Source organism: Dermacentor andersoni, chromosome 1 (genome assembly GCF_023375885.2).
Source record: "Dermacentor andersoni chromosome 1, qqDerAnde1_hic_scaffold, whole genome shotgun sequence".
Lineage (NCBI taxonomy): Eukaryota > Metazoa > Arthropoda > Arachnida > Ixodida > Ixodidae > Dermacentor > Dermacentor andersoni.
The window spans coordinates 409,859,865-409,874,872 of record NC_092814.1 but is presented as its reverse complement, the minus strand read 5'-3'; the positions used below and the strand labels follow the sequence as shown (position 1 = coordinate 409,874,872).

The 15,008-nt window shown below is 47.4% G+C and overlaps 1 protein-coding gene across 7 annotated transcripts in view; it reads left to right on the top strand.

The window, feature by feature from the left end:
- Rel (nuclear factor NF-kappa-B family member relish) overlaps nucleotides 1–15,008 on the top strand; it is a 417,698-nt gene that overhangs the window by 356,352 nt on the left and 46,338 nt on the right. For all 7 annotated transcript variants that reach the window (XM_055064994.1, XM_050168416.2, XM_055064991.1 and 4 more), the window contains 2 exons: nucleotides 187–385; nucleotides 1,332–1,501. In XM_055064994.1, the coding sequence (XP_054920969.1) occupies nucleotides 187–385; nucleotides 1,332–1,501 (369 nt within the window). The remainder of the gene's footprint in view (nucleotides 1–186; nucleotides 386–1,331; nucleotides 1,502–15,008) is intronic.

The following is a 15,008-nucleotide window of genomic DNA, read 5'->3' as shown; positions in this document are numbered from 1 at the left end:
TCAAGGCGCTTACATGATGTTCAGAGGCTTCACTAAGTGAAAACTGTTATACAAATAGTTACATTGGTAAATTGAGGAAAATACATGATCTATTGAATGATTTAAGAAAAAGAAAAGCTCAAGTGCTCACTGAAAATTTATTGCCGTCACACTTTAATGCGTTTCTGTTCTTCATTGCTATTGCAGACTCCATTGCATGTGGCAGCACAGAGCGGGCGGCATGACTTAGTCATGATTCTGCTGGTAGGTAGTGCTGACCTTTCACTTGTGGACCGCCTAGGCCAAACTGCCTTGCACTGCGGGGTGCTGGGCTCTCTGCCCTTGAGGGTTCTCAGAGCCATGCTGTCCCAGCCACAGCTGCAGCCCAATGCAGCCGACAAACAAGGTGCGTATAAACCATAATAAGTTGCTACAGCTTGAGCAAATTAACAGCGGTTTTTGCATGGAAGAGATGACATGAGTGCTCATGCATGTCGCCTGCCTTTGCCCTGTTCAAAAGCACCATTTCTTTCATCACCCAAGTATGCATCTGTGGGTCCAAATTAACAGGGTTCTGAGCTTGGTGACTCCGCAATGAAAGAAGCCCGCAAATGCACGCAAAGTGCCTCAAGCGGCTAGTCGCGCGGCAATTTTTTGTGTATTCACAGGCTTCTTTCATGCTTCGAAAAACACTTCTGTGTTGTACATATTGCACAACAGCAAACTGTATCAGGAGTGTTTCATGTTTCTCTACAATTGTCTCATTGAGTCTTTTCATCTGATTATAATATTTAAGAAGTTGATGAATTAATTAAGACTAATTATGTAATCAGGCAGAATGCAGAAAATCTGAGTATCTTCAAGCAACGGCAAACAACATTGCCTTGGCTCTGTCCAGCTACATGGCATTTGCATATTTTTAAATCTTGGTGCATGATAGTTGAGGCACCCTGTATATATATTTCCTTTCTTTCCTTGCGGTTTGTGGTGTCAAGCATCCATATTTTTACCTTTGACCACGACAAATATTATGCTGCGTGATGGAGGACAAATGATACACCAAAGCAAACATTCCATTCCTTTGTGGATTTGCACTATTCATTTTTTATCGACTGCAAATGCATGCGTTGTACTCCAGAATGGGGTATGTATGGTATCTCCCATGTTTAGAAATCATTTGTCACCCATTTCTCTTCCATCACTTGGAACTTTTGGGATCGCACATGCGCACAACGCAAGTGCTGAGTTAGCAGCTGAGTAACTTTGATGGGTGCAGCCAGTTGAGCCTCGAACCTCTAGGACTGTCTTTCTCTACAACTTGCTGCCAAATTTCTCGTCTCCTCGTGCAACAGGCAAGACGGCCTTGCACCTTGCTGTGGAGAAGAGAGACTCGGCTGCCCTTGAGACACTGTGCCGAGCAGGCCTCAATGTCAATGCTGCTGTAGAGGGCACAGGAGACAGGCCTCTCCACTTGGCTGTCAGAGGAGATTTTGTGGAGGGCATCAACATTCTCATAAAACAGGTAACCAATGTTATTACTGCTGGCTGGGGCAGCGTGGACACACCCTATGTCAATGACATTCCATGTAGCAGTAGGTAGTGTCGAGCTTACTGTGGTCTAGGTTTCTAATTTGACTTGGATCGAGAAATCGTGTCCATCGTCTTCATAACAGTAAATATACACCACAGTAAATATAACTGAGTAGGGTACTGGTGAGTAGTAGGGTTTGGGCGAGTTGGTATCTATTATCCACGACTTTGTTTTCATCCCCCAGCCCAGAAGCTTGACATTATAGTAAACATTTTATGTGAATGCATGCCCTGGGAATGCTATTATATTTAGCATCTAGGTCCGGTTGCAAGGGCGCCAATGAAAAAAAAAATCTCCTTGTTTCCCTCCCGACACGGACCTGTGGCACAAATGGGAACCAGCCACTCTGCGGCTGTAGACTCTCTGCTTCACTTTTGACTTGAAACACATTCGCATCTGTGAAATAAATATTTGGTGCAGAAGACACTATTTGTGAAGACATATGCACAGGGAACAGAAATGTTGTGTTACTGTAACATCAGCAATCTAAGCTCAAAGCAGAAGCCATTCTGAGGATTTTTGAAGGCCTGCTGGCTCACTTTTGTCTAAACTAAAAGAGCAGCCTCATCCAGTGACATGGTATCGTCCACTGCCACAATAGCTGTTCGCAGTTACTGTCTAATAAGTGCTTTATGATGGCAAGTGTTCTGCCCTTTCGTGAAGCAGACAGGCCGTATGGCAAGCGTAGCTAGCACACTGCTCAAAGAGGTTTTAAATAAACTTTTCCTACCACACCTGAGTTGCCACTCAAGTAAATGAGCCAACTAATAAGCTTTGTCTCTTTCTTAGTCGTCAGCTTCATCTGATTTACTACAGTGTTCTTTATCCACCATGGTGGCTCAGTGGCTATGCCATTTTTTTTTCTTTTTTGTGAGCACAGGTGCACAAGTTCCGAAGCCCTCCACTTGGACGGTCTCTCATAGCCCTATTTTAGGACATTAAATACCATCAATGAATGAATGTAGAAAATTAATTTTTCCAGCTGAAAGGTAGAATTTCTACATGTAAGCCAAGCGTGCTGCTTATAATGAGCACATGCTCTTTACGTGCAGCTTCAACTTGTGCAAAGGAAGCTCATCGTGAGGCAGTACTTGGCTTGCGCCTGTGTGAGAGGCCTGTGCCATGTTATAATATTGTTATAATAAAGTTGGGGGGGAAAGAATTAGCCAACCGTCATGGCATGGCTTGACTGAGTGGAACTCTTTGTGCAAGCAATGCAACTTGGCAGGCCAGATCCTTTTTATTTTATTTATTTCAACATACTGCATCCCCGAAGGGCTATCAAAGGAGTGTGGAGTAAAAAATCGGAGATGGCAAAGAAGAAGGGAAAAAATCAATATAAAAAAAGATGCAATAAAACTTGGTGGCTAACAGTATACAAGAGGGCCAGTTAAAGCACTGTGCAGTTCTATAGTGTGGACAAAAAAAAGCTGTTTAAACACATTGGTTCACAGGTGAAAAGGAGATATATTGAACTCATGATGGTGTCTGGTGGATGTGATTTAGCTGCTGAGTAGAGGAAATGGTGGAGAGTTAATCAGAGTATGGAAAAGCTTCGACGATTCAATGTGATGACAAGAAGAGAGTGGCAAGTTGAAGATTGTGAAGATGGAAACTACGTGAAAAATACCTGTCGTTGCAATGATCAATGAAACGTACAGCTTTCTTCTGGATGGACTCAATTTTATCAATATCATATTTCTTGTGGTTTTCATATGACCGAGCCATACTCGAGTACCGGACGCACTACTGTTTTATAGGTAAGAACAAGTGTTTTATAAGCATTATGTTAAGAGGGACCAACCGTAAGGTGCTTTACAGGTATCCTAGCTTTCTAAGCGCGCATTTGCACATCTGTGCAATGTGAGGCAAATATAAGACCAAGGTATTTATGCTGAGGCACATTTTCTAGTGGAGGGCCATTAAATCAATAAGTGACAGAAGATGGAAGAAGACAGTAGATTAAGACAGAAGACAGAAATTACAGAAGAAATTATATGCCACATAGCACTGTGGAGTATAATTTAAACACAAATGCATTACACGGTAAATTATTTTGCCTAAAATTTCCATTGCATGTTGAGTCTGCAAACATGCTGAAATAACTGTGGGAGAGGTGCCTTTCCTGGTTAAAGATTTGCATTACTGCATAGCCTCGGCCATGCCACCACGGTGGATTGATGCCTTTCGAGTGGCACCATCTGTCTCTATGTGAACCTTTGGAGAAAGTTTCCTGACCGGAAGTATTGAAGGACCCTGGTGTTATTATCATGGTGCCTGCATCCATGGCACTATGTAGCAAGGCACTAGTATTCTAAACAAATGAGTATGGGTGCATTGCACATCCATAGTTGGTGTTATAACCATCTTTTTTGCAAAATGCGGGGGGGGGGCATTGAAGATACCCTCCTTCCCCTTCACACCCCACATTATATTCGTGGTTGCAATATATTGTCACATGGTAGTGACATATAAAGAACACAGTAGTGATACTGTGTACGATGAAACCAACCTTTATTGGGCGAACCTGTGCCCACAAAAACAGGCTACATTTAAAGAACGGTGACAACGGCGAACACAGTTAGCGATCGTCAAAATCTGATCAGCGGGTCAAGCACGTCGGCTTTTATACATCAGTCGTCGAATGTTCCAGAGTAATCGCTGGGACCCGCGTGCGTTCCACAAAGTTCTACACCATTCGCGCTGCACATACATGCAATCAAATTACACAAGTTTCGGCGACAACTGACAGCAGATAGAAGCATTGATAACATTCTAGAAACTTCCGATACATGTAGGCAGGCACGTCCTGCGCTGAGCGATAACATTTGTTAGGCAGTCAAACGTGGGCACCTGATAAAGATACACTAGTACACGTGCCAATATCCTTGCAAGCACAGAATTCCCAACAACATTGAGTTAGTCAGATGTCACGCACTGAAGGAAAACAATAGGAGGGGCTTGCCACAGGTGCTGTTCTCCAAGAGTCCTGCATACATGTCGTGCAAAACGCAGGCAAAAGAATAGGCACTATGCTTCTGTGGTTCTTTTCCAAACAGTGGCCATAGCAGACAGTTCACCACTACTATTTTTTTTTTCTTTAATGCTAGCCTAGGAGGTTATATACTTGAACTTCTGGAGTGGAGGTGGCTCTCCGAAAGCAAAGCCGGTCGCTGCCATTTTGCTAGGGGCAAGAAGCCTGAATCGGCATAGCCGCCGTAGCAAGCTGTGTTACGCATTCATCATGCTTATTAATTAACAATAATAATATTAATAAGCATTCGTCATGCTTGTTAATTGTGTGCAGTTGGAACAGTGTTTAACTGACTGTGGCATGCTATCCAAGGGCATTACAACATCTTAGTCGGTCATGGCTGCACCAATCACATAAAGTAGATGCCTCTGGTACAACATTCTGGCTGTAACATCAGCTCTCATTGTTTTCTCATGATTGGATGTTGTGCATACATACGTTTGGTTCAGTTGGGAATGGTTAGGAAGGTGCAAGTACTTGCACACATGAAATTTATGCATAAAGTAGTCACTGGCACATCACTGCTTGTGGTATTACTGTATTTACTCAATTCTAACACACCCTCAATTGTAATGCGCACCCGTTATCCATGTCACAAAAGAAAAAAAAAGGTGGATTGTAATGCGCATCCATTTGCCGTGACCTCAAAAAAGAAAAGTCTTTTACAGTACCGCGCACCTCATTCTTTCATACAGATATACAACTTTCTTTCATGTGGAAAAAACAAAAGATGTACTCCCAGTGCACTAAAGTTGCGATAAATAAAAGAAGTCGCAGTTTTGCCCGAAAGGCAAAATATTGATTACAATATGAAATTAGCATATTTATTCGATTCTAACGTGCACCCGTTTTCCGTGACCAAAATATAGAACAATTAAAACCTCAGTTGTAAACGCACCCGTTTTCTATGACTGAAAAAAAAAAAATAAAGAGTACAATACCACGCACCTCGTGCTTTGATATCGAAATACTATTTTCTCTCATTTGGAAAAAACAGATTTATTCCCAATACACTAACGTTGCGATGAATAAAAACACAAATGGAATAGGTGTACTTTGCCACCAAGGTTTTCACTTCGCCAATACGAGTCGCATGGGGCAATAGATATGACTCGTCGTCGCTATCAGACAACTCCTTATCGATATCAACAGACCAAAGCATTTCATCCACGGTGTCGTCCATGGCAGTAGGGATCGTGTACCATGCATCTATCCCCCATCCAGCAAAGTCCTGCAGCAAGGCATGCTTCATTTTATTGCCGGGCGTGAATTCATGCCAGCCACTGACAAGCCATTCAGTGTAGACCACCCGAATTCTATCTTTTACTGGCTTGTTCAAGCAAATATCGAGCGGCTGGAGCTGCGATGTCATGCCACCGGGTATCACGACAAGGTCGGTGTTGCATGTAGGCAGTGTCACGATCTACCCCGGGTCGTGAGCAAGGGAGGGCTTCTGGCACCCTCCGATTGACGGACGCTCCGCAGCGTGGTGGTGCTGAACGATGACTGACCGGCGAGCAGCCGTGCTCGTCGGTGTTTATTGTGGTGCGGTGACCAATGGTGCCTGCCGAGCTTTAGCAGGCCACCGAGCTTGGTGGGCGAACCAAGATTATGCCCGAGGGGGCGTCACATACTTGCTACACCCCCTTACCCCCAGTTTGTTTGTTAAATGAAAAACAAACGTCCATCTTCACACTATGAGGCTCTGCCTTCACCCTAGCAGGGTCGACGGTGCCTGTTATCCAGGCGAGTAAAGGTCTGGTGGCCTCCGCCGTCGAGTACCCCGCCTGGGCACCGGTGTTGACGGGTCGGGTGTGGCAACGCCGGGTGCTGCCTGGGCCAGCCTTGCTCCATCCGGAGGGTTCGTAGTGGTCGGCCTCGCGAGTGGTGCTGGGCTCGACACCGGTCCAACGGGTGCCGCACCACTGGCTATGGTTGCCGCCTCTGAGGTAGGTGGTGCTCTGCTGGGAGCGACTGGTGCTGCCGCTAGTCCTCCTGCGGGCTGGAACTCAGAAGTGGCAGTCGGGGGTGCTGGCCAGGTTCCGAGGCGAGGTCTGACATGGTCGGCGTGTCTGTGCCACATGGCCCCGTCTGGCATGCGCACGAGCAGCGATGAGGCGCTGGCAGGAGACACCACCTGTCCCGCAGACCAGGGTGGGCCAGGACGGAAGTTCCTGGCGAAAACTGGAGCTCCCGACTCTGGCAAAGGCCCGGGACGGCACCCTTGGTCAGCAGCCAGCTTCTGCTTCAGCTTCTGCGTCTCTGATTGGGCCTCGCAGCTTGCGCTTGCTGCAGGAGACCTCGCTCTTGAGCTGCCTGTTGTGGCTCTGCAGACTCGTTATAATGTGCCGCATCTCCCGGTTGATTGGCTGAGCCTGCTAGCTGAACACTGACGCCTCAAACTCAATGTGTAGATTCTTGTACTCTCGACGAATCTGCGCGATGTTGTCCTCAAGGCGGATGACCTCCGAGCGAAGCTTCTTCTGGACAACAGCTCCTCGCTTTCCATCTGCTCAATGTGGCGAAGGTGTGAGTTTTGGCTGTCGACAACAAGGAGCAACACTCGTCCAGCTGTGTCTTGAGTTGCATGCTCTCATTGTTCAGCACAGAGAACTGGCTCTGCAGCCACTTGTACTCGGCCGTGCTCACCACCAGGCTCTCGGGCAGCGACCGCAGCTCTATCCGCAGCCGCTCCACCGTCTTCAGGGCCTCCTTGTGGTCAAGCTGAAGCTGCTCCAGCTCCAGCAGCCGTGCCGATGCCAGCTCCCGCTGTTCCTCGAGCTGGCTCTGCAGGTCCCCCAAGTGCAGCAAGGCTGCTCCGCCACCACCGCCAGAGCCCCCAAAATCCACATGTAGGCGGGACCAGGGTCTCTGGGGGAACGGCCAGGGGATGCTTTCCACATTACGCGAGGCTCGCTGATGCCCCTGGTAGATTTGGCAGCTCTGCACCACATGCAGGCTGGCTTCCGGGTACTCTGGCAGACGAATGCCCAGTACATGAATCCAGTTTCGGCCCAGCAGCGTCGGTGACGACCCCTTCGTTAAGTAAAGGGGAAGGGTTGCCTTCCTGTCGCCAAAACGAACGCTGACCTGTGCCTGACCCTGGACCTGGGAGAGTTGCCCGGAGGAGCTGTGCAGCATCACGCCCGAAGCCTCGACGGACACACCGGGGAAGGTACGCTTGTAGAGCTTCCCGGCCATTACAGACACACTGGCCCCTGTGTTCAGCTCCATGGAAATGGGGTGCCCGCAGATTTCGACGGTCAGCATGTATGGCGGCACAGACGACGGTACAAACCCTGTGTGCCACATGTCGAAAATCAGCGGGTCCTCGGCCACGACGTGGAGCCTGGCCGAGGAAGAACTTGAGCTTGCTGCCGCATGCTTCCGCCGCGTACCCTTGCGGCGGCTACCCTGGCCGCGGGCTTGTGTTGTACCTGGGCTTGAATCAGGCTGCTGCTTGCTGTTCGTCCTCCCACTTCGGCATACACGTGCCAGGTGCCCAGGTTTCCCGCACGTAAAGCATTGTGCTTGAGAGAACTGGCACTGTGAAGGGGAGTGGGCACCACCACAGCGACCGCAGCTACTGCCCTTTGTCGCGAACTTGTTGACCGCCGCTTCCGCCGACGGTGAGCCAGTTGCACGGGAAATCTCGTCGGCGTCCTTGGCGACAGCTTCCATTGCCAGCGCTGCCTTCACGCCGTCGTCCAGCGACGGGTTGGGAAGCTCCAGGAGTCGCGTCTGCATGGCAGGGTTGTTGATTCCGCATACGAAACGGTCCCGGAGCAGCGAGTTCAGTTGGTCCCCGAAGGCGCAGGCACTCACTAACCCTCGTAGTGCAGCAACGAATTGCCCGAGGGCCTCTCCTTCCCATCGGCTCCGGTTGTTGAAGCAGAAACACTCCATTAGTGTGGACGGTGCTGGATTAAAATGCGAGCGCAGTATGGCAAGCAGCTCACCCAGCGTCTTAATGTGCGGCGTGGCTGGCTTGAGAAGGTCGAGCAAGAGGCTGAAGACGCGGGTCCCGCAGCTGGCCAGGAAAATGTCCCGCTGTTTGGCCTCGGGTGTGTCGTTTGCCCGGAAGAACACGTGGACTTGCTCCTCGTAAATTTGCCAGGCGGACCCATCTCTCTCGAACGGCTCGAGCCTTCTGTACAGCGGCATGGCGGCAGCAACGAGGGGCGGTGTTTCTCCGCTCGCGGCGGCGTGGGGCGCTCCGTAGGTACTCGTCGCCACCTTCTTCGCCGGTGTCACAAGGATCCCATCTTCGTCGCCAGCTTCTTCGCCAGTGTCACGAAGATCCCATCTTCGTCGCCAGGGTCACGAAGATCCCATCCTCGTCGCCAGTGTCACGATCCACCCCGGGTCGTGAGCAAGGGAGGGCTTCTGGCACCCTCCGATAAACGGACGCTCCGCAGCGTGGTGGTGCTGAACGATGACTGACCAGCGAGCAGCCGTGCTCGTCGGTGTTTATTGTGGTGCGGTGACAAATGGTGCCTGCGGAGCTTTAGCAGGCCACCGAGCTTGGCGGGCGAACCAAGATTATGCCCGAGGGGGCGTCACATACTTGCTACAGGCAGCTTGTCCTTGATGCACTGGTCAAGGTGGCACCTGAACGCATCGAGCACAAGCATCCCACGCAGACCCAAACTGCCGCCGGGTTCCTTCCGCCAAAGGTTATCAATCCAGTCAGCGACCAAGTCCGTGGTTATCCAACCTTTTTCATTTGCACGCACAATCACGCCACTCGGAAGCACGATTCATTTCGGGAACGTCTTCGGTCTGAAGATAAGATACGGGGACAGCTTGTTCCTATCCGCAGTGCAACGAAGCATTGCGGTGTCTCTAGTTTTTTTCGTGACCGGAAGACAAAATACACACTTGCTTCGCCTTCTTCTCTTCAACGGTTGTGGTGGTTGGTTCTGGGGTGGCAGGCATGTCAAAGTAGAGCGCTGTCTGATTGGCATTTCCAATCTGTCCGAAGTGGTAGCCATTTCTATGGCGCAACTTCAAAACATACCGCTGAAAACTGTGCAATTTCTCTTTATATTCTTTGGGCAATCTGTGGCATATCCCTGTCCGCCTTCGAAGAGAAAAGTGTTTTCATAAAATTTGATAGCCAGCACCTACTCGCTTTGAAGTCACTCCTCATTAGCCCTATCTGTAGGGCTAACTGCATCGCTCGTACCATGGTGTAAGATCAAGTGATCCGATGACGCAGGGACCACCAGGGAGAAACGCGTCTCACTAATGGTGGTGTTTCATGTCTGCACTGCAGCACGGCAGCACACGTAAGGAGGCTGAAAAGGCGGGAAATTTGAAAGGGTAAATAGTTACAGCTGCACGTAAAACGCATTGAAAGAAATAAAAACTTATTTATTTAGTGCATCTTTCATTCACTATAATCATTCAAGTTCTCAAGTTCCTCAGGTGCCGTAACAGACGATAATGTCTCCAATATTGCGGTCGCGTCGCTTGCTCTAGCAGATGGCTTTTGACAAAGCCTGGAAGCAGTCGTGGAAAAGCGGTGCGGGCAGACAATAAGTTATCTTTTTTGTGTTGCAATGTGTGCTTTACCGTTAAGCAATTAGTCATCCTTATTCTTGGTAGGCGCTTAATAATGGAAATAATTGAAAAGGATGAATAAGGAGAATCGCAAGAGAGGGAAGAAGAGCGTTGCCTGGCGGAGACGGATCGAACCGGACTATGGGCAAAAAGTGTTTCGTTCCAAACTGCAAGAGCAGATATGACTCTTATAAAGACAAAGTATCGATGTTCAGTGTCCCTAAAGAGAAGAGTCGACTGCAAGCATGTCGGGATGCCATACAGCGTGAAGACCAAGTCCTGCAACCAGGCGACTACGTGTGCGAGAAGCACTTCGACCCAGTGCATGTGACAAAAACATGGACGGCAATGCACAGTGGGGTTGTTTTAGCTAACATGACCCGAAGAGCTTCTTTAGCTATAATTGCTGTGCCGAGTAATTTTCCTGCTTCTTCACTCTTCACTTTCAAAGAACGGTGTTCCATGACAACTGACGCTTGCGGAGCACTTCCGAAAGAAGGAACAATAGGCAGAAAACACAAACGAAAAGGAAGAAACAGAAAGCAAAATGTAGTAAATCAGGAGTTACTGGAGTTGCCAGCTGAAGTGCTAGCAGAAGGCGGCCCGAACCAGATTAGCACTGCCAACACAGGACGCTCTCCAGTTGACAGCAAGTGCAGAGCGAAACCTGAAGGCAGTGAAGTACAAGAACCTTGCATGTGTCTTGCATGTGTCATGCAAGAGACAAGAGCTCAAGTAACTTCTCGGGTGGACAAGGAAACGTTAGCCATAGCAGCGCAGCAGTCTACAAGACCTCTAGAAATTCAAGACTTCAGTGCAGTGTCGCATGATGGTAACACCAACAGCATCACCTTCAATGTGCTCTTTGGAAATCCCTGTCTCGCCACGCTGCCTACAATATTCTGGTCCTGCAATAGCGTTCGCATGGCCGGTGTGAGAAGCTTAGTTTTTCTTCATCTTGAAAAGTTTCAACCGGAAGTTCCTGTGGGCCCAATGAGCCTGCTTTGATGTTTATGAAAAAGTACCTTGAAGTCAAAGACCAGATTAATGCCCGTGATTATTATGGGTAAAGCTATACCTCCAGAAAAACTTGGAATTACAGTGAAACCTCGTTAAACCGTAGTTGGCTGGAGCTCGGAAAAAGTACGTACTAAACGTTAGTACTGCTTAACCGAAATAGTATGAGATCGCCCACTTACCTGTCAAAAATGGAACTCGGAGAGAGTGCCATGAAAGGAGAAAAAACAAGCAGTATTTATTTACTTCGTGCAACAAACATGTTATTTCCGCTTGATGCCGCGGCAGCCTAGCAGCAACGACAGCGGCCTCAAACTTGCTGAAGCTGTGAGCCAGCTTTCCAGCCAGCCCCCTCTTTTTATTTATTTATTTTTATTTCATATACCTCACAGGCTCCAGAAGGAGTATTGCGTGAGGGGGGCGGTACAGATAACAATTGTGGAGCAAAAACATAGTTTTCGTTACATAAATATGAACCGAACGAGAATTAAATAACAAACAAAGAACGCGAAATATAAGAAGATAAAAAGCAAGGAAGGAAAATGAAGAGCAGTTAACTTTTCAGTATACAGTAAAGCAAACAACCTTAGAACAACTGCATCCATAAATAAATAACAATGAAATTAAAAGTAACAAAACTAAACGCTGTTTTTAGCTAAGTACTAGCCAAATATGCAGTGATATTTTTTTTGAAGGTTCATCATCATCATCAGCCTGGTTACGCCCACTGCAGGGCAAAGGCCTCTCCCATACTTCTCCAACTACCCCGGTCATGTACTAATTGTGGCCACGTTGCCCCTGCAAACTTAATCTCAACCGCCCACCGAACTTTCTGCCGCCCTCTGCTACGCTTCCCTTCCCTTGGAATCCATTCTGTAACTCTTAATGACCATCGGTTATCTTGCCTCCTCATTACGTGTCCTGCTCATATCTTTTTCTTGATTTCAACTAAGATATCATTAACTCACGTTTGTTCCCTCACCCAATCTGCTCTTTTCTTATCCCTTAATGTTACACCTATCATTCTTCTTTCCATAGCTCGTTGCGTCGTCCTCAATTTAAGTAGAACCCTTTTCGTAAGCCTCCAGGTTTCTGCCCCGTATGTGAGTACTGGTAAGACACAGCTGTTATAAACTTTTCTCTTGAGCGATAATGGCAACCTGCTGTTCATAATCTTAGAATGCCTGCCAAACGCACCCCAGCCCATTCTTATTCTTCTGATTATTTCAGTCTCATGATCCGGATCCGCAGTCACTACCTGTCCTAAGTAGATGCATTCCCTCACCACTTCCAGTGCCTCACTACCTATCGTAAACTGCTATTCCCTTCCGAGACTGTTAAACATTACTTTAGTTTTCTGCAGATTAATTTTTAGACCCACCCTTCGGCTTTGCCTCTCCAAGTCAGTGAGCATGCATTGCAGTTGGTCCCCTGAGTTACTAAGCAAGGCAATATCATCAGCGAATCGCAAGTTACTAAGGTATTCTCCATTAACTCTTATCCCCAATTCACCCCAATCCAGGTCTTTGAATACCTCCTGTAAACACGCTGTGAATAGCATTGGAGAGATCGTATCTCCCTGCCTGACGCCTTTCTTTATTGTGATTTTGTTGCTTTCTTTATGGAGGACTACGGTGGCTGTGGAGCCGCTGTAGATATCTTTCAGTATTTTTACATATGGCTCGTCTACACCCTGATTTCGCAATGCCTCCATGACTGCTGAGGTTTCGACTGAATCAAACGCTTCCTCGTAATCAGTGAAAGCTATATATAAAGGTTGGTTATATTCCGCACATTTTTCTATCACCTGATTGATAGCGTGAATATCGTCTATTGTTGAGTAGCCTTTACGGAATCCTGCCTGGTCCTTTGGTTGACAGAAGTCTAAGGTGTTCCTGATTCTATTTGCAATTACCTTAGTAATTACTTTGTAGGCAACGGACAGTAAACTGATCGGTCTATAATTTTTCAAGTCTTTGGAGTCCCCTTTCTTATGGATTAGGATTATGTTAGCGTTTTTCCAAGATTCCGGTAGGCTCGAAGTCATGAGACATTGCGTATACATGGTGGCCAGTTTCTCTAGAACAATCTGCCCACCATCCTTCAACAAATCTGCTGCTACCTGATCCTCCCCAGCTGCCTTCCCCCTTTGCATAGTTCCCAAGGCTTTCTTTACTTCTTCCGGCGTTACCTGTGGGATGTCGAATTCCTCTAGACTACTCTGTCTTCCAATATCATCGTGGGTGCCATTGGTACTGTATAAATCTCTATAGAACTCCTCAGCCACTTGAACTATCTCATCCATATTAGTAATGATATTGCCGGCTTTGTCTCTTAACGCAGACATCTGATTCTTGCCAATTCCTAGTTTCTTCTGCACTGCTTTTAGGCTTCCTCCATCCCTGAGAGCATGTTCAATTCTATCCATATTATACTTCCTTATGTCAGCTGTCTTACACTTGTTGATTAACTTCGAACGTTCTGCCAGTTCTATTCCAGCTGTAGGGTTAGAGGCTTTCATACATTAGCGTTTCTTGATGAGATCTTTCGTCTCCTGGGATAGCTTACTGGTATCCTGTCTAACGGAGTTACCACCGACTTCTATTGCACACTCCTTAATGATGCCCACAAGATTGTCGTTCATTGCTTCAACACTAAGGTCCTCTTCCTGAGTTAAAGCCGAATACCTGTTCTGTAGCTTGATCTGGAATTCCTCTATTTTCCCTCTTACTGCTAACTCATTGATCGGCTTCTTATGTACCAGCTGCTTCCGTTCCCTCCTCAGGTCTAGGCTAATTCGACGTCTTACCATCCTGTGGTCACTGCAGCGCACCTTGCCGAGCACGTCCACATCTTGTATGATGCCAGGGTTAGCGCAGAGTATGAAGTCTATTTCATTTCTAGTCTCGCCGTTCGGGCTCCTCCACGTCCACTTTCGGCTGTCCCGCTTGCGGAAGAAGGTCTTCATTATCTGCATATTATTCTGTTCCGCAAACTCTACTAATAACTCTCCCCTGCTATTCCTAGTGCCTATGCCATATTCCCCCACTGCCTTGTCTCCAGCCTGCTTCTTGCCTACATTGGCATTGAAGTCGCCCATCAGTATACTGTATTTTGTTTTCACTCTACCCATCGCCGATTCCACGTCTTCATAGAAGCTTTGGACTTCCTGGTCATCATGACTGGATGTAGGGGCGTAGACCTGTACAACCTTCATTTTGTACCTCTTATTAAGTTTCACAACAAGACCTGCCACCCTCTCGTTAATGCTATAGAATTCCTGTATGTTACCAGCTATATTCTTATTAATCAGGAATGCGACTCCTAGTACTCGTCTCTCCGCTAAGCCCTGGTAGCACAGGATGTGCCCGCTTTTCAGCACTGTATATGCTTCTTTTGGCCTCCTAATGGGTCGTTAATGTCAGCGATGTTATCAGGAAGACCATTCCACAGATCAATCGCACGTGGCAAAGCTGAGCAGTTGAATGCATTGGTGTGACCGAAGATGCGTTGGAAACTGAGATGATTATGCAGACGTCTAGATATGCGGGAGGGACGAACGAGTGGTAAAGTAGATGGGCGTACATTATGCATGATTTTGTGCAGAAGACAAAGTAATGCTATATTCCTGCGCGATTCCAAAAATGAAAGCGACTACAACTTGATGTTAGTTACGCTTGAAAATGGGCTATAATCTCTGGCAATGAAACGTGCTGCACGGTTTTGTATCGACTCCAGAAGATGGATTAGATATGCCTGATGAGGTGACCATATAGAAGCTGCGAATTCGAGCTGTGCTTGCACTAATGTTTGGTAGGCTAT